The sequence below is a fragment of the Gobius niger genome (assembly GCF_951799975.1).
Source record: "Gobius niger genome assembly, chromosome: 3".
Lineage (NCBI taxonomy): Eukaryota > Metazoa > Chordata > Actinopteri > Gobiiformes > Gobiidae > Gobius > Gobius niger.
In genome coordinates, this window is record NC_136854.1 from 26,200,051 (window position 1) to 26,219,095 (window position 19,045).

The 19,045-nt window shown below is 39.0% G+C and overlaps 3 protein-coding genes across 3 annotated transcripts in view; all 3 read left to right on the forward strand.

The window, feature by feature from the left end:
- The window catches only part of LOC306961234 (stimulated by retinoic acid gene 6 protein-like), a 32,767-nt gene extending 24,813 nt beyond the window's left edge, over positions 1–7,954 (forward strand). Inside the window, exons 8-18 of the mRNA XM_079553898.1 lie at positions 1,726–1,796; positions 1,866–1,974; positions 2,059–2,188; positions 2,271–2,346; positions 2,408–2,489; positions 2,638–2,686; positions 3,597–3,711; positions 3,801–3,920; positions 4,110–4,273; positions 4,411–4,554; positions 7,625–7,954. Of these exons, the coding sequence (XP_079410024.1) occupies positions 1,726–1,796; positions 1,866–1,974; positions 2,059–2,188; positions 2,271–2,346; positions 2,408–2,489; positions 2,638–2,686; positions 3,597–3,711; positions 3,801–3,920; positions 4,110–4,273; positions 4,411–4,554; positions 7,625–7,830 (1,266 nt within the window). The 3' untranslated portion in view covers positions 7,831–7,954. The remainder of the gene's footprint in view (positions 1–1,725; positions 1,797–1,865; positions 1,975–2,058; positions 2,189–2,270; positions 2,347–2,407; positions 2,490–2,637; positions 2,687–3,596; positions 3,712–3,800; positions 3,921–4,109; positions 4,274–4,410; positions 4,555–7,624) is intronic.
- A 1,301-nt stretch (positions 7,955–9,255) lies between these two features.
- Positions 9,256–10,805, forward strand: spink4 (serine peptidase inhibitor, Kazal type 4). Its single transcript, XM_079553141.1, has 4 exons — positions 9,256–9,323; positions 9,475–9,506; positions 9,606–9,718; positions 10,695–10,805. Exons 1-4 carry the CDS (start codon positions 9,272–9,274, stop codon positions 10,759–10,761), a joined length of 264 nt encoding a protein of 87 aa, XP_079409267.1. The 5' UTR covers positions 9,256–9,271; the 3' UTR covers positions 10,762–10,805.
- A 699-nt stretch (positions 10,806–11,504) lies between these two features.
- On the forward strand, positions 11,505–18,007 carry stra6l (STRA6-like; the record flags this gene model as incomplete). The annotated part of the gene is made up of 18 exons (XM_079553672.1): positions 11,505–11,634; positions 11,922–11,985; positions 12,057–12,157; positions 12,228–12,358; positions 12,504–12,624; positions 12,696–12,741; positions 12,815–12,937; positions 14,061–14,134; positions 14,226–14,334; positions 14,405–14,558; positions 14,923–14,998; positions 15,088–15,169; positions 15,761–15,809; positions 15,885–16,002; positions 16,089–16,208; positions 16,872–17,035; positions 17,531–17,674; positions 17,760–18,007. The coding sequence occupies exons 1-18, from the start codon at positions 11,612–11,614 to the stop codon at positions 18,005–18,007; spliced, it is 1,947 nt and encodes a 648-aa protein (XP_079409798.1). The 5' UTR covers positions 11,505–11,611.
- Positions 18,008–19,045: the final 1,038 nt, after the last annotated feature.

Consider the following 19,045-nt stretch of genomic DNA (forward strand, 5'->3'; position numbering starts at 1 on the left):
TCAGCAAATACATTACCAACCACATTACTATCTAATGTATCACAAATGTGTAGTATTTTAGCCATAACCATGTGGTGTCTACAAAGACACACTGTTGGAATTATCTTGGATTCTTGAGGATTTTTTTTTACAGATTTAAAGGGATGTATATTGGAGTGAAATCAACAGATGTATATTGTGTATATGGCATAGTAAAGGATAGATAAAGAGTTACATAATATAAAAAATAGATGAACAACTTTATGTAAAAATACAGAACTGTTGTTCTCCATAAATGTTATTTCAAGTTACGTTGGGCCTGTCCTGAACAGAAAGTCTCACCAGCTGTTCCAACCTGGCAGATATAGGCTTATTTCTATGGGAGAGGCTCATATGAGGTGGACATTCTTTTACTTCATGGCTCACAGTGAGGCCTTAAGCTGAGAAAGTTCTGACATGTTATACATTTCCTGAACCCTCAGAGTCTAGAGAGTTGCCCAGTATCAGAGATTTGTGTCTGTGATGTTCCTGGAAGAAACAGCGTTAAACGTAGTAAAACATTTTTTTGTGAAAATTGTGAAAGAATGTACTCACATTTGAGTCTGAGGAGCTATGGTTACCACGGTAATTGTTACAGAGTAGTACCTTTGGGCTCAAATGAAACATGACAATGTCTTCTTTCCAATGATACCAAATACATTGGTGTAAATCATTATCTAATGGGCAGGAAATGGCCTAAACCAAAATATGGACCAGTGTCAAAAGTGACTTTTGACAGTTCTGAGGTTCTGAGTCTGTCGGTCACTTATTGGTCTTTAAATCATCACAGATCCAATAATGTTGGTTGGATTTTGATCATTTTTTCTGTGGAATGTGTCTACAGTCTGTTTAAAATAATGGCATATTGACTGATGCCATAATTGGGTGGAATAGTTGATTGCCAATGAAGTAAAGATACAAATATTGGAAAAAAGTGAGAAAACGCCACTTTTTTTTGTATTAAATTGATGCAAAAATGTGTAGAAATGTGTTTTTAGAGCGATTTTTTCAGTGGATGTTCTCAGCACATGTGTTCTGTGTATCTGGAATGCATTTATTGACAGCCTACTCAACCCACTGAGGATTTGAGGGAAAAAAGTCGTTTTTCACATTTTTCTGATAAAAATACAGGGTACATACACTAAAATGGCCACAATTTTTTTTCGCGATATTTCCAGCAGAGCAGACCCTCCAATTATTGGTCCTTAGGGTCAAAGTTAACCGAAAAAACACAAATAAAGCATATATCAGACGGTGTCAGGTTCAACCCAGTTTTGAGAGTTTGGGTCCCTGACTATGACCAGAACCTTCACTTTATTCTTCTGGAGCCAGTGACATCAGCGAACCACCTCCATATTTCAGTAGGCATGGTGCACTTTTCACCATAGGCCATCATTGACCTCGTTTATAACAAAAAAGTGCACCATACCTACTGTGTAATATGGAGGTGGTTCGCTGATGCCACTGGTTCCAGTAGAAAAAAGTGACGGTCCTGTTCGTGGCCATCTCAGTCTCCTGATCTCAATATCATTGAACCACTCTTTTTCATAAATGGCTTCACACAACCACTAACTATGAGTGAAAAATAACTTTTTGTGTTTTCTTTCATATTTCTTGAAAAATAAATTAAAAAATTCTGCCAGGGTATGTAAACTGTATATACACGTCACTAGTTCGTATTTAATTAATAGTGTACTTCTGTGCTAGGACTGTGAGAGGGTCCTTCACCTTCACCAGCTTGAACATGTAAAGAGACTGCTGAGGAGAACTCCGCACAGGTAAATTGTGTAAAATTATATACTCAATACTTTCTGGTTACAGTGGTGTGATAGCAATTTTTTCTGTAGTAAACCACTGAGCTGGTTTGAGAGGCACATCTATGAGTGGGACCCCCACTTCAAGTTTCCCAACAGACTCATTGGGACAGCCATCATCTCACTTTTAGCCCTGTACAAAGTAAGACAGAGATTTATTATTCAGTAGTTTTACTTATTAACAAATCAGAAACAAAAATCTCTAAACTGTCATATTTTTAAACAGTTGACACTGACAGACCTTGGCATCAATGCTATGCTATTAAAAACTCTGGAGAATTATATCATCCCAACAACTCCCTCTTACCGCTCAACTAAAGGAATATCAAATGACGAATTGCTGTATGCTGCAAAGTGTAAGATACTGATTTTGATCATTCTTCTGTGTTACTTTGTAATGTCACAAACAATATAATTTGAAGCACTATGTTTTCACAGGGTGTGTGTATTTTACTCTGGCATCGGCGAGTCTCAACATGGTCGTCTACATCTGTCACGTGCTCATCTGCTACAGGTGAGGCTTTCAAAAGATTTGGGATACGCATGTTGTTTTTACCAAGGATATTCCCCTACAGAAAACAGATAAAGAGACTGTGGAAAGGACAAAAGGATTTTCTGCCAAAGAAGTTACAAAACCCAAGTTCTGACGTTTGTGTGGTATGTCATAGTTTCTGACAGTTTCATAGTCAGTGAAAAATACTTTTACTGCTACATACATGCCCACAATAGCAAAAACACTGATTACTCAGTTTATCACATTTGAAATTATTATGTAATTCTTAAAACAAAACTATGTTATTTCCAGGCATCCATTGCAAAATACTCTGGCTGGCAAATAGCTTTCACTCTTTGGGGTAAGTTTATTGTAGACTGTGTCTCTATTTAAGTTCCATATTTAGAAAAAGCTCATATTCCAAATAAGCCATTTACGCAAGTAGCAATTGGAATGTTCTGCTTTACTTGGTTACTCAAAAGCATATTCTGATTAAAGCAGTACTAAGTAACTCCTGCCCCTAGAGGCCGTAAGGGCCACTGCAGGTGTCGTAGCATGTTACGTTTTTTTACTCATTAATTGTTCGTGATAGTAAATACTACGCTGACAGAAAAGACAAAGGCAGAGAGGGATATTGTACATCCGATTTCACAATGAAGGTCATTTTTTCACTCAAACTTGGCTGTAAATACTGTTTTAAGTGGCGCTAGCCCTTAAAAGCTTTGCATATTAGCCTGTTAGCTTCTTCGTGATTCCATTAGTGTGTATTGCGCCTCTGACCCGGTGCAGGAAAGCTGCAAGTGTGGTTTTCTGGCCAGAGACACCAGGGGGAGATGAAAGACCCCCCCAATCATCCCATTAACACTTGTATTATCCCCAGAGGGGCTACGGAAGGGATTTCTTAAGGTAAACAACAAAGGTAAAGGTAAAGTAGTACAAAGTACTGCTTTAAGGCAGGTTTTTTATTGTGTTATTTTATATGTAGATTTTTAAGATGACAGTACAGCCTAAACCAGTGGTTCTCAACTGGGTTCTCGTGCTACACATGACAGACCCTGTTCTGTCCACAGTGGGTTCAAGTCCAGATGCTGACAATTTGCTTAATTCACTCCTTTTCACCCTGTGATTTAGTCAAATAAAGCCTACAAGCTGTAAATCCTTTGCAAAAAGTATAGATTCCCCTGTATTAAGGCTTATTCTGAATATGAGCTTTATTCTAATTCAGGACAATGACTAAATCTAATGTCTGTATTGTTATTGTTTTGAATTAGGTTTTGTAATAGTCCGGATCGTACAGGTTTTGACTGCCTTAATACTTGCATTTGGAATACTTGTAATAAAGTATGATGAAGGCTGGGTCATATTTAAAGAACTGGCAACACTATTGTAAGTTACTGTTTGCATCTGTTCTGTATTTTGATGCTGCAACAGAAAAGTATTAATGACTAACATTTGTTTTCTCTTTTGTTAATCAGTGTAACAGTAGCTTTGGTGTTTGGACTCTTCAAACTTCAGGAGCTGTTGGTTCAGTATTTTTTCCTCCAGGACAAAATGTCTGACAATGACAAGGAAAAACCTCTCGCCTTAAATAACAGGTCGGTGTCCTCGAATAGTTGCACACTTCTCTGTAATTTAGCTCAAAGATAAAGAAGGCAGTGAGCAAAAGCAGGAGAGCTAATGAGTTGGTATTGTCTAATTGTGGCACCTTATGTCACTGAGGTCATGCCTGAGTAAATGTAAAATACATTTTGCTTAATCTGATTCATACTATGTTAATGTTACAGGAATGCATTTAACTGCTTCAACTACTTCTTCTTCTTCTACAATGTGGTGATGGGAGTGACAGGCTGTGTCATTCGAATGATGATCAGCTTCATGTTGGGAACGTGGCTGGTGTCTCGCATCGATCGAACCATAATGCCGAAAGGATATGAAGCATTGGATAGAGGTATGTTGTGCTAGCAGATGTACTGGGACATAACTGTACCACATTGATTGTTAACATCACTGAAGTATTCCCACATTTTGTCTTTATTTTTAAATAATATTGCTTGTATGCATTGCTTTTTCTTGTACCTAATTCAGGTTATCGTACATGGGTTGGAATGATCTTTGCTGACCATTACCACAACAACCCAGTGATGGTGTGCTTCTGTCAGCTGCTGCTTTCTCACTCCAGGCAGAAACAACATGGCTTTGATTACTCTCTACTCAACAACACACCCTGCGGTAAGTGCTGCATCACCACCAAAGGATGCAATGGTGAAAAAGTAGTAATAGCAATTTGCACTTATGTTTGCATTTTTTTTAGGCAATTTATAATATACTGCTCAAAAAATAAAGGGAACACTTGAACAACACAATATAACTCGTGTTCCCTTTATTTTTTTGAGCAGTGTTTACTAGGCTTATATTGACTGCCTTTGTTGTATCTTGACCTATGTTTAAAATTGACTTTTCCCTCTTATAGAACTATGAAGACCCTTCATTCTTTATGTTTTGAAAGCTTAAGACAGGCTTTGGGTATGCCTGCCGCAACAACATTGTTTGTGCAGACGAGAGTGGCATCTTGCGTGCAAACAAACTGCAAACAAAGTGCTTCCATGGTCAGGGGGCGGGGGCGTGGCTTAAACAGAGGGGGTCGACTGAGGCGTGGTGTGCTGCAACTAGGGATGCACCGATCCGATACTGGTATCGGTTATCGGAGCCGTTACTGGAGAAAATATGATCAGGTATCGGCTACAAATATCCGATACTGAGTATAGGACAAGGATAATTAGTGTAGAAAAGTCCAGTGATCCTTGTTTAATGTTCATCCATTAGTTTATCAATAGATATAATTTATAATTGATCTGTAATATATGACTTTATTGATCTTAAAATGGAGAAAAGAATCAATTGAATTTTTCACTCAGAGAAAGCCACTAGTAAGAAAGTCTCTTCGGTAAATATCGGATATTGGTAGATACTCAAACCCCAGTATCGGAAGCAAAAAAGCTGGATCACCATAACTTTTCTCTGAAACTATAACTGGTGGCTGGCCCCAGAGGTCTACAGCTCCTATAGACTTGGCATTAAAACTTTTAACTCTCTTTAAGTCATTATTGAAGACAGGCTTGTCATTCCTGCCTCCACGTGGTTGTCATAACATGCAAAACATCGTCCCAATTTTATCCTTTCACTATTTTTATTTTCTCCCTATTCTAAAATAATGGAGCTGGCCCACAAAACCCACGCTGAATGCAATGGGGGCTACATGCACCCTCATTCTATTCTTCATTTTACTGTCTATGACTGCAACGAGTGCTAGTTGCTTCTTCCGATTCTCTCTCCTCATCTTTACAATTCAGTACTTCATACAGCATTTAGGCTCCATCATTTTCAAGTTCTTACAGGACATATGACAAACTTTATTTCAGTGTAATTAAACATTGGCCCTGTAAAATAAAAAGGGGTACTATATTGTGAGGCGTAATGATACGAGGAGCACAACGTCCGCGCAGTAACTCCTAAAGGTTATTGACGGAAGTGAGCGGGGGAAGTCTTTAGGAGTTACTGCGCGGACGTTTTGCTCCTCGTATCATTACGCCTCACAATATAGTGCCCCTTTTTATCTGCTTATAAAATCGACATGTTACATTTCTGTGTAAATATACTTCGCATGAAAACACGTAACTTTATTTAAATAGGGAACACGTGGAAGAGCTTGGTAGCTTCTATCGTGAGCTTTTTTGGAGCTATATGACATGTGGGAGAGGCTGCGTATGTGCTCCGTTTGCGTGACAGAGCGCACGGACAAAGACCAGACGGGTATATATTAACTCATCTAAGGTTAGGTAAGAACATATCTCAGTATGTAAAAACGGTGGCCTATTCCTTTAACATCTGATGGGACTGAACAACTTTGGCCCTTTGAAGAAGCGAATTGGATGATTTTCGAAGCGTCGGGCAACTATGTATATAAATGTCCAGTTGAAATGTTTTAACTTTCAGGGCCAGATCTTGTGGTTCATAGCGCAGGCTGTGGAGAAGACGAGTACGCAGACGGGTCGCGCTCCTTGCAATCTTCAGTGTCATACCTGGCGCAAAAAGTGGACAGGACAGGAGGGGGGACAGACTCGCATTGCGATGTTGTGGTGCCGCCCCCTCCCCATGCTTTCCCCAAACCTGCGGAAGGCGGTGGGTTGCGAGGGGGGGCTTCTCTTGTACACGCGTAACATGCATGATGCAGCGCGCAATGTTTAATAACGATTAAAGAAATAAAACTGTCCCTCCACTGCTGCAGCCACTCGCTGCAGATCCAAGGTGAGCGGACGGGGAAAGAGAGGCAGCAGCCTCACGTTGGAGACCGTTCGAATGCGCAAAGTTACGAAATGTACAGGATTTAATTGATCAGAAACTGTCATATCGGCTGCGGAGGAGTTGCAGAGTTATGCAGTAGTTGCAAGATAACTGTAGCGTATTGGAACATTTGGGCAACAGATGCAGGATTCTTGGAGCAGCTGAATTGAAAAAAAAAAAAGTTGCTATGCACCCTGTAAAATGCGCTTCTTTCTTTTGGACTGAGCTGTGGCTACGCAAGGAGCATCATCAGGAGGAAAAGACTGACACACGATGGAAATGTCACCTTAAAACGCAGATTAGACGTGGTGTTGTGGCACTTGAAGGCATGTGTGGTTTATTTATGGAAAACTGTTGTTGTTTTGGGGTTAGGGGTGTGTGCATTGATCTATCAAAGCAAGCCTGTGCATAACCGACGCTCAAACAGACTTTTCAAGGCAATTTCGCTTTTGTTTTCAATTGTGCTGCTTGTTTTGAACCACGCCTCAGCCTCTTTTTCTTAAATAACGTCCTCTCCCTAGACGCCACTACCGGCATTATATTTATTGGTAAAAATTATATGCTCATTGATTGTTATATAATACATTAAAATATAAAAAAAATGAAATTTAAAAAGTGATGAAAAAGTTTTCATTTGAAGAAAGGGTATAATGTTAAAGACAATGACCCTATAGCACAAATACAGACCCATTCCACTGCCAATTGTTGTTTTTGATCATTAAAGTTTCGGTACAGGAGACCATGTAAATCCTCAAGATAAGATAAGATAAGATAAACTTCTACAGCATCAAGACTCACTCAACATAATACCATTGGAATAGAGGGGCAGGAATAATTTCTGAACCCACTGTATGTGAATTATAACCAGGAATCCTGTTGGGTGCATTGTGACCCTTGACATTGTGGCCTATTTTTATTTTATTTTTTACAATAACTTTTTTTTTTGTCTTAATTCCAGTCTCTACAAGCTGTCGGGTCAGGAAGCGCTGGAGGCTGTTCTACACTTTACTGAAGAACCCTCATCTGATCCCACTCAGAAAGCACCACCTCTGTGCCAAAGTGCCTATGACGGTATCGCCTTCTCCTCAGGCGGACATTGTGGTGCGGGCCTGGCTGATGCGCTCTCAAGCTGCAACGGAGATGATGACCACAGAGCAATGCTAAGGCTGTGAGACGACCAGGTAACCCCCAAAACCTGGTTTGCAAACAAATGTTACGGTAAAAAAGGGTGAAACAGTCAGGGACAAATCAAGCCACGAGTCAACTTAAAAAAACAGAATGTTGTTCTGCACTTAATTTAAAGGGATATTTCAGGATTTTTGTCATAGGGCCTCATTTCCTAGTTATTCAGAGTGTTGCTGGTACCTGGAGATATTTCTTTTGTAATTTATGCAGTTCTTTTGTTTGAAGAGTTTCGTGGCGCTAGGCTAATGCAAGGCTTGCGCATTTCTACGATATCAGCGAGCCTGCATTAAAAACAGTCTTACACACTCCCAGTGCACCTGAGGCAAATCACTTATAACACCAGACTAACCATATAAATGTCTGTGTCGATAGAATAATTTTTGGAATATAACTGACCTTGCATCACATGAATCGCATTTTGAGGGACTATTTTCTAGCAGATCACTCCGCCACTATGTAGCTTATACAAACACGAAGCAGATGCTTCTCAAATATAAGGTATTTTAATGGTTAAAATGATTCTATTATTATTATTATTATTAAAATGTATGTTCCTCATCTTGCTGGTGGAAATCCAAGCACTTTAGGGCTATTGGGAAAATAGTACGTGTTGATGGTGCCATAGTGATGTTATAATCTGTGGTTGTTTATAAGAGAATTTTACCCATTTATTTTGAAACTTCTGCAAGAAAAAAGTTGTTGTTTTTTATTCTTGTGCATTTGTTGTTGTTGTTTTTTCTTCACATTTGGAATTTTCAAGGAGAAAAATGATAAAATGTTGATGCACAAATTAATGTTTTTTTTACTTGTTATTTTTTCTACAGTTCAGAGATGTTATTTGCACTGAAATTTAATTTGGAATAAAGAGTTTTATTGACTGTTGATGTTGTGAGTGTGCACATTTGTATTTAGCAAATATAAATAAATGGGCGACGGTGGCGCAGATGGTAGAGCAGGTCGTCTCATGATCGGAAGGTCAGGGGTTCGATTCCCACCTCCTGAAAGTGCACACTGTCGTTGTGTCCTTGGGCAAGACACTTCACCCACATTGCCCCCAGTGTCTGCGTACATTGGTGTTTGAATGAGAGTATGAATGGGTGAGTGGATCCTTGCTGTAAAGCGCTTTGAGTGCCTAATGTAGGTGGAAAAGCGCTATATAAGTTGAGACCATTTACCATTTACCAAATACAGGTCTTTGACGACACAAACAGGCCCAGTTCATCAGTGGAAAAAAGTGCTTTTACAAAAACTTTGGAATAGGAATAAAAAAAATCTGTATGTGTGTGTGCGTGTGTGCGTGTGTGCGTGTGTGCGTGTGTGTGTGTGTGTGTGGTTTTATTGCATCTGCCTATTTCCCACAGTTTTATTGCTGATAACAGCTGCACAGTTTCTGTCACTGGGTTATTCATCCACCACCACCATGTCTTGGAAGGTTGTTTTTCTGGGACTTCTGCTCGTCTGTGTGGCTGCAGGTATATTGTCAATGGATATGAAAATAGTTATAATAATTAATGTTAATAGGTTACTGGAAATTGATATCTGTAGAAAGTATAGATCGCAAATGTCTGTAACAAAACTGATTGAGCAACATCACGACTGAAATTTGAATCTTTTTATCAGCAGATGACGCAGAGAAGATCGGCCAAATGAGAAAGGTCATTTTAATGAAAGCTGAACAATTGCCAAATAACTAAAGTAGATCTGAACTGTGAATTTAATAGTATAATGGTAATAATGTTGATTTTGTTCTTTAGCCCTCCTGCCCTGACATAGAGGAGATCATGGCGTGTCCTATGAACCTTGCCCCTGTGTGTGGCAGCGATGGGAAAACCTATGCCAATGAGTGTGCCCTGTGTGTTGAAAAACAGTGAGTAAAAATCGCTATGATGATACTTATCCAGAGGAGAGAATATCCATAGGAGTATGAATAAAATATGGCGCCATCTAGGGGCAAAATAGTGCTCTCTGATACTCGGCCGATAATATGCCTATTTTTAATCAAATAAAATACATCAAATCCAGCCAACCTTGTAATAAGAATCTGTTCTTGGGATAAAGGATTAAATAAAATAAATATGTTCATTACGATTCAGTATCCAAAAAGTCTATCTATAGTACTGAGAAGTTACACACCTTTCTTACTGAAGGTGAAACATATGAAAGTCTAATGTCAAAGTCTAAATCAAGGGTGCTCTAACTTTTATGCCTCAGTTTGCCAAGATGGAAACAAAGCAGGTCGAGGGTGAAACACAATGGTTTGTAGGGGTTTGTTCCCTGTAGAGAGTTTATATGCAAAAAAATATATAATGAAAATCGTTTAATGTGGTATTTAGGACAGGCTAAATAGGTCTTCCTAACTACTGGCAGTCTCCTCAGTCTACAACTGAACTGAATTAAAGTGTACACCTTTCACAAATCTCAGCATCCCTTCGCGGGCTAAATAAAAACCTTGCAGGGCAAAGTTTGGCCTGTGGCTCCACTTTGGGTAACTTGGCAAAAGCCAGATTGAAATTACAGGGCAAATATCAACCAGCGTATGGCGCCAGTTTAAACATTTGTGAAGAGGATGGACTTTTATTGAGATATTTACTTCTGATTTCTGATTGGATCGAGCGCACCTCGTTTTAGCCAATCACAAAACGTAGGTCTAAATTGTTAAAATCATAATATGCTTGAATCTATTTTTCCTTAATGTTTTTTAATCTACAGTAGGTATTCACGTAGATACATAAACCACAAAACCTCGCCCCTTTAATTAAGAAATGTCGAGTTGTCTCAGTTTATCAGACTTTATTTATGTGTTAACTTTTAAATGCAACACAATTTATGTTCTCTTCTTTCAGAATAACGAAACAGGAAATACTGGTTGCTAAGGAGGAGAGCTGCTGCGGTAAATTAGAGTGCAATTAATCTGAGAAGAAAAGGATCACCAATGAGGCAAAATAAATAACAGTCTAGTCACATGTTTTTTGTCATATTTTCATTCAAATGGATGTGTTTAACAAAACGTGGGCAAGAATTTAAACTGTTTCACACTACCAGATGAAAAAATTAAAGAAACAGTACGAGGATTTTGCTAAGGAACTCTCACTACATCATTACATCATCATCAATAAGTATCTGCCAAAAGAAAGATATCGGCAGACTCCTGAATATTCTACCACGCTACTGACTCAATGTTTTTTTCTTCCCTGGTGGTATGAACATCAACACAATGGTGCAAGGATTCCCTTTCAATCTTTTGTAATACTGTATTTTATTAGCTAAAGATGATAATAACAATAGGAACAGCCTACTAGTGTTTAAAGTTACATTTTACACTAACATTACAAATGCCTTATTTCTTGTAATGTACCAAATGTGTCAAGACGTTGCAATAACAAGATCGCACAGATAAAGGTAAATTTGTAATGTGAGCCTACCGTAAAAACATTAACGTGATCATATGACTGAGGGAAACAGTTGAAGGTGAATGCACTGTGGGTTATCTCACACTGAAATGTTTGCACTACATACTCAGTAACGTGTGGTCAATGGCACATGCCTGTATCACTGTGTAATCCAGAGAAACGCTGCACTCATAACTTGGGGAAGTGAAATATAGCTGCGCAGCAAATCGCACACAGTATGAAAATATAGAGTCGAGGATCAAAGTTCACTTCAGGACTAGGAAATGAGTCTGTCTACAGTAGCACAAGAGCCTCAACTGCACACACTCCACACTGCAGCTCTCATGCACTTGAACTAATAATCCATCACAATGAAGAAAGGAGAAGAGTTTGTGTAAGTACAGCTTTTGATATATTTACTTTGTCTCTATTTCTGTAATGTAATGTAATGTAATGTAATGTAATGTAACGCCCCAGAAGCTAGAAGTAAAAAGTTTGCAGTAAGTTGTAATTGTTGACCAAAATGTCCATGTGTCGATGAATATTTTCACATTATGGTTTGGTTAATTGTCTACAGGCGAGATATTAGTCGTAATACATAGAAATTACGGAGTCCCATGAAGTGGCATTCACAGTATAAACCTAATCAATATAATGTTGTGTGTCCTGTTGCTGTAATAGAATGGAGGACTGCCAAAGCAAGATTTCTATGCAGCTATTCCTTCATATTTCTCTTTTACCTGCGGTGAGTGTCATTAAGGGCTACACATGTGTCTCGTTTGATTGCTAAACGCAAGCGTGTATGTGTGTTTACAGTTGGTGATCATAGGAGTACTGTCTTTTCTCCAGAGACGAGCCCAAAAACTGGCCATTGACCGCAAACTTCCCTTTCTGGATGGACGTTTTGGGATTGTAGTGTGAGTAAGCATAAGTTTGACGCATAAACAGAGATTCAGTTTGCATTCTAATATTGTTTGTTTATAATAGGCCTTTAGACACGATTGGCAGCTTCAGTAACCGGTGGTCTTATGGTTTTGCCTTTGGCACCGTGTCCTCGAGTGTCCTCCTGCTCTTCTCTGAGCAGTACATCCCCTTCACTGTCCCAAACTGGGCCAAAGGTAGGATAAACACTTTATCCACTCATTACACCGTTGCTTATAGCTTACCAGATTTCAAAGATCTAATGTACCGACAAGTTACAAGCATTTTTGAGTTCAATGTCAAGGTTATGCAGATTTTGACCCACGTTGTCATTCCCAACAGCTCTAGTGTACTTGATTGGTGCCTTGGAAGTGGGTTTGGCCTATTTTCCTTTCTTTGCCTGTTTATCTACAACCTTCAGGGCTGTTGGAGCTGCACTGGGAATACTCTACTCACTTTGCTGGTAAATCACAACATGTATTTACTTGTGTGTCTCATTATAGTGGAATTAGTGTTTTTATGTGCATGTTTTAGGATTATTGTCACGGTTTGGGATACCTTCACTTGTCCTGATGGGAAGGTAGGTCGGTAAAGCAATCTTTAAATGTCTCTATGCAACAACGTATTGATCGTATGTGTTTTTTTGGTGTTAGATTTTGGGAAAATATCAAAAGCTGATAATCCAGTGGCCATGTATCCTTTCCCTCATCTTCCTGTTGGGACGATTTGTTTATATTCTGGTGAAAGCCATTCGGATACATCTTCAGCTGGAACAGGTAAATTAACAACTATCGATACAGATGTTGCTTATTTTTTTCACAATGAGTTGTACAGATGTTTTTTTTTGTAGACATAAAGCAATTAATGATCTTTATATATTGAGTAGGAGGAGTTTAATTCTAATGCACAAAAAGAGGATGTACCAACACAGGGAAAGCACTGGCGGCCCTCATTCAGCAGTTCATCTTAAAGGCACCAACCAATCCAGTAATGACAGTGAGGTTAGAATTTGAGTTAAAGGAAGTAAATGGTTTGAGAGGGGGGTGAAAGAAGCCATTTTTGTGGGGATGAGTTATCCTTCTCTCAGGGCAGTTTACACCCAACTTCAAAGGCGGGGTCAGGTTACTGAGTCTGAGACAAAGCCCAAGTCAGATCAATAGACAGTAAACTATAACTACCAGCTCAGGGTAAAGTTTTTGATACTGACGCTCACTAAACAACTTTTTTTTTTAACACACACGCAAAAATACCCTCTGAAATAGTCTTTCTATCTACTAAGTCACAAAATATTCCCATAAATAATAATAACAAGTGAAACCCATCTTATTGGATCAGTGTGTGTGGAGCCTTCTGACAAATAAAGATTGTTCGTTGCTGACAAAGCTTCTCGGATGAGAGCCGAACTTTGTCACCAATAAATTATAAGGTTGCATTCTACAGCACGACGGAATCTATATCAGTCCAAAATTTTAAATGCAATGTAATTACTGGGGTTCCCAAACTTTTCTGACAGGGACCCTAAAAATTGACACGTTAACAACTCGGGACCCCCGTTGTAATAAGTCATTTTAAAATCAAGTGAATATGTAACAGTTTGTTTGAAATATTTGAATGGATTTCACTAATTATAGGCTGATTCACACCCAAAAATATACAAAAAACAGTAGCATTTTTCTTTTCATTTCATCTTGAAATCATCCGGGGACCCCCACCCAAGGTCTCCCAACCCCCACTTTGGGAACCACTGACTTAGACAATGTAAATGCTGTCTCCCAGTATCTCCATTGGGATTTATAATATGTATAAACTTGCTAACCTTGCAGTTTTGATTTATGTTGTGCATGTGATTCCTGCGTTTGCATCGCAGTTTCTTATCATCAGTCTCCCTTGTGCTAGCAGGATGCAGAGGAGTTGATGCACCTTCACCAAATGCAGCATGTTAAGAGGCTGCTAAGAAAACCACCTGCACAGAGGTAAACAAAAGGCTTTAATGTGAAGCAAAAATATGACAAACAAAACTGGCATTGTGCTTTTTTTTCTTTTTTTCCTTTTTATATATTGCAGTGAACCACTTAGTTGGTTTCAGAGGAAGGTCTATGAGTGGGACCCCCATTTCAAGTTTCCCAACAGACTCATCGGGACTGCCATTATTTCACTTATTGGCCTGTACACGGTAATATCAAGTCATAGATGATGATAGGTTTACCTTCTTTAATTCACTGTATTTTTCTTTATTTCTTCAGGTGACATTAGCAGACTATAGCCTCAGCAATGTGGCATTTAGGCAAATCGACACGTGGAAAGAAACACTGAAGCATTTGGCAAGTTCATGTAATGAGACTGAATCGTTTGGTGCTATGATACCACGTCTGGAGGAACTGATTAACGTTTCAAGAAGTGAGTTATAGTATAATAAAACATAGGACTGCACAATATGTCGCCAAATTATTGTTATTGCAATATATTAGATGAGACAATATCCATATCGCAGGAAACCGCAATACCTGGTAAAATTAGGTTTTCTGACAGAGTTTTACACATTCTTTGCAAAAACCTCCTAAAAATGTGCAAATGATCTTGTAGTTCAAATGTAGTTCAATTTTGGCCTTATTTTGGTTCTAATTTTAAGCATCTAAGTTTAGTTTATATTAATAGAACATATTTTGTTTAAAGCATTGCCCTCTCACACGGTATCGTGCTAGTAGCCTTAGCAGTTGTGCTATATCGCAAAGATATTAAACTCGTATTGTTTTTGATGCAGAGTGCTGGCTTGCAACCACTATCTTTGCAAGTATCAACTCAGTGGCCTACACCTGCCATGTACTTGTATGTTACAGGTGGAGAAATTTATATTTTAATGTTGTGTCCAAAATAGAGGACTTTTATACATGAATACTTATAGTGACTTGATTGTTTTCCTTTACAGGAAACAAATGAGGAGACTGTGGAAAGGACAGAAGAATTTTTTGCCTGAAAAACTTCACAATCCCAGTTCAGCTGTTACTGTGGTAAGAATTGCATGCATTTTTGGCTACTTACCATTTTACTTTCGCTAGCCACTTTGGACAACATTAAACATGGCACACCTGCTCCAGGTCTAGTTTTACAGTACCATGCCCATGCTACCCTCTATGTCTCATTTATATACATATTTTTTATGCTTGTTGCTCTCAGACAAAGTTCAGAATCACAATGACACTGCTGTCAGAAGCTGAGATCTTTTGGATTAGTGGGCAAACACTATGGCTGCTCCTGCTGTTTTATATTTGTAAAAAATGAAGTAGCAAGCAACATTTGAAAAAGACTACAGTGGCCAGTGAGCACAAAACATTTGTCCCATTGACAGAAGAAACTACAGTGGCACCTCATAGGACAATGTTCACCCTCCTAAAGACAAGGGGGATAAAAAACAAATCTAACAAATCATACTTTTTCTTTGGTATATAAAACTATAAAAGTATTATATTCTAGATTGAATATAAAAAAGACAATAAGTGAGATTCCCACTCCAATTGTGATACAATAAAATTATGTAAATTTGGATTACTATCTGTTATAGTGTTTATCTTCAGTAATTCTCAAACCTCTGATCTGTGCAGGCTTCGATTGCCAGGTACTCGGGATGGCAGATCGCGTTTACACTTTGGGGTACATCAATTTCAGTCTTATCTGTAAAACATTTATCATCTAATACATACTTAATAATATTATGTGCTGTTTTAGGCTACCTGATTGTTCATTTTGTCCACTTCCTGTTTGCCCTGACGTTAGTTTACGTCTTTGTTCTGCCCATTCAACATGGACAAATCCTGGCCATGTTGCATAACATTGGAATTATAGTGTAAGTATGGGCTTCCTTAAAAATCTAGTCCTTTAAAATCTGAACATTATTGTAATTCATTATTCTGTCTTTTTCATGTCATCCAGGCTCACAATTGGTCTCGTTGTCTTCCTTGTGATCGTTCAAGTGGTGCTGGTGCAAATATTTTTTCTCCAAGATAAAATGTCTCCTGCTGATAAACAGAAACCCATTGCACTAAACAACAGGTTGGTACATTTAATTTCAAATGTACTATGCATAATTCTGGCTTTTTAAAAAACTGTGCTTCTTGGCACCTTCCTATCGGTATTTAATATCTTTTCACTTTAAGCCATACAGCGTAACAATTCATCCAATAATGTACAGGTGTTACTCAGGGTCACTTTCAGGCATTATTCATTTTAATCAGAGATAATGTATTTTATGATTTAGTAATACATTTAAGCAAAGTATTATTCTGATTTTGACATTGGGAAATATACAGTTTAGATGCCAATTAGTCACATTTTTGTCTGTTTTAGATCACTACCAAAAAACTGATTTAATACTGATTTGATCTTTATCTAGGCCTCGCGGTCATGTATTTAATGAGGTGATACTAGATGTGTAAAGTTTGTGAACTACTGGAATAAAATACAAACACTGATATCACTATAACCATTTTTATGGGTGAAAAATACTTGAAAAAAACAAAAAAATATGTGTCTTTAAAGTTAGAGACACTTTTTGAGAAAGCAAATATGCATGGATGAAATTACAGTGTAGAGAGGGTTTTTTTTATGAGGGAACAACATCATGTCAGTATTTAAAACAAAGGGGAATAAAAGTCAGTTCAGCAAAGTATAGACCTTTATATAATTTATTGCAATTTGTTCCTTTTTTTTTTTCAGGAAGGCCTTTCACTGCTTCAACTATTTCTTTTTCTTCTACAACGTGGTGATGGGAGTCAGTAACTGTATCATCAGGTTGTTGAGTAGTGTGGTGGTGGGGACGTGGCTGGTGTCCCGTATTGACCGGACCATCATGCAGAGGGGATATGAACACATGGATCCAGGTACCAAGCGAATTTTCTATACTTGATTTTTCTGACTGCGATTGCGATTTTATGTGCGGTTTATTTTCTGAAATCAAGATCCATAACATAAAGTTCTGGGTTAAATTCCTGGACAGTTTCCTCTGGGTGATCTGGCTTCCCCTTTCAACCCAAAGCATCCATAATAGGACAATCCTCCAGCTCAGTGCTTGATTACTAAATTAGTCGTTTCAGGAACATTTTTGGATTGACGTGATGATTCAGGGAACAGGCCAAAACAGTAGCCTGGTCATTACATCATCTCAAATGTTTGCCAGATCCTCCAAAATAGTTCCTGGATCCGTTACCCTGTAAAACTAAATGGTGGGGGACTGTGTTCTCCCAGACATGGGATCAAATTGAGCACTAGTCCAGCTCGATGATTCTGGCCATGATTGATGCCTTTATGATTTGCTGTCATGTAACCATCGCAATTTGAATACAGTTGTAATAATAATTGTCAATTTGCCATTTTAGGTTATGCCACTTGGGTTGGAATGATCATAGCTGACCACTACCACACCAACCCAGTGATGGTGTGCTTCTGCCAGCTGTTGATTTCCAACATAGTGGAGAGGCAAGGCTTGTCGGCATACTCCACATTCAGCAACACACCATCTGGTCAGTACAAGCCATGTCTGATATCGTTACACATGCGGTTCTACCTGTCTATGTAGCTATAAGCCAATCTCCACTTCCCCACCAGATCGTTCAATGAACAACAGGAACCGGAGACGATGGGCTTTATATTGTACTTTATTGAGAAACCCTCACCTGATTATGCGGAGAAAACACAACCTCTCCACGGCCTCGTCTTCCAGCTCAAGTCCTGCAGTGCAGGCTTTGGTCCTGGCCTGTCAAACCCAGAGGAGTGGAGCTGAAATACAGACATGTTCTGAGAGAGACACAGTCACAGCTACAGATAAAGACTCTACACCTGAAAAATGTTATTAAAGTCACTAACTGGTTATTTTTCTTGGCCAATTTTAACATTTATACATCCAATACAATAAATAACTAAATGACTGAATGAATATATATATATATATATATATATATATATATATATATATATATATATATATATATATATATATATATATATATATACACTGCTCACAAAAACTTAGGGCACACTCAAAAAACACATCCTAGATGTCAATCATTTCAATTTTTCGGATGAAAATCTTTATTCATAGTGTAGGGCAATGTGTTGAGAACAAAATAACATAAGAAAGATAAATGGAAATCAAATTCTCAGCCCCTGGAGGTCTGGATCCAAAATTATAGTCAAAATCAAAGTGACAAATCAGGTCACTGGTTGATCCAAATTCTGTAGAAATTCCTCAAAACGAGTCTGTATCATCCTCAGTAGTGTGTGTGGCCTCCACGTGCCTGAATGCACTCCCTACAACGCCTGGGCATGCTCCTCATGAGACCACGGATGTCCTCCTGAGGGATCTCCTCCCAGACCTGGATTAGAGCATCAGTCAGCTCCTGGACAGTGATGGACAGTGGCGTTGATGGATGGACTGAGACATGATGTCCCAGATGTGCTCTATTGGATTTAAGTCTGGGGAACGGGCAGGCCAGTCCATAACATCAATACCTTCATCATGCAGGAACTGCTGACACACTCTTGCCACATGTGGCCTGGCATTATCAGGCATCAGAAGGAACCCAGGGCCCACAGCACCAGCATATGGTCTTACAATAGGTCTGAGGATCTCATCCCGGTACCCAATGCCAGTCAGGGAACCTCTGGCTCGCACATGGAGGGCTGTGCGGCCCTCCAATGAAATGCCTCCCCAGACCATCACTGACCCCACCACCAAACCGGTCATGCTGGATGATGTTGCAGCAGCAGAATGTTCTCCAGGGCGTCTCCAGACTCTGTCACGTCTGTCACATGTGCTCAGGGTGAACCTGCTCTCATCCGTGAAGAGCACAGGGCACCATTGGCCAATCTGCCAATCGCTGTGTTCTCGGGCA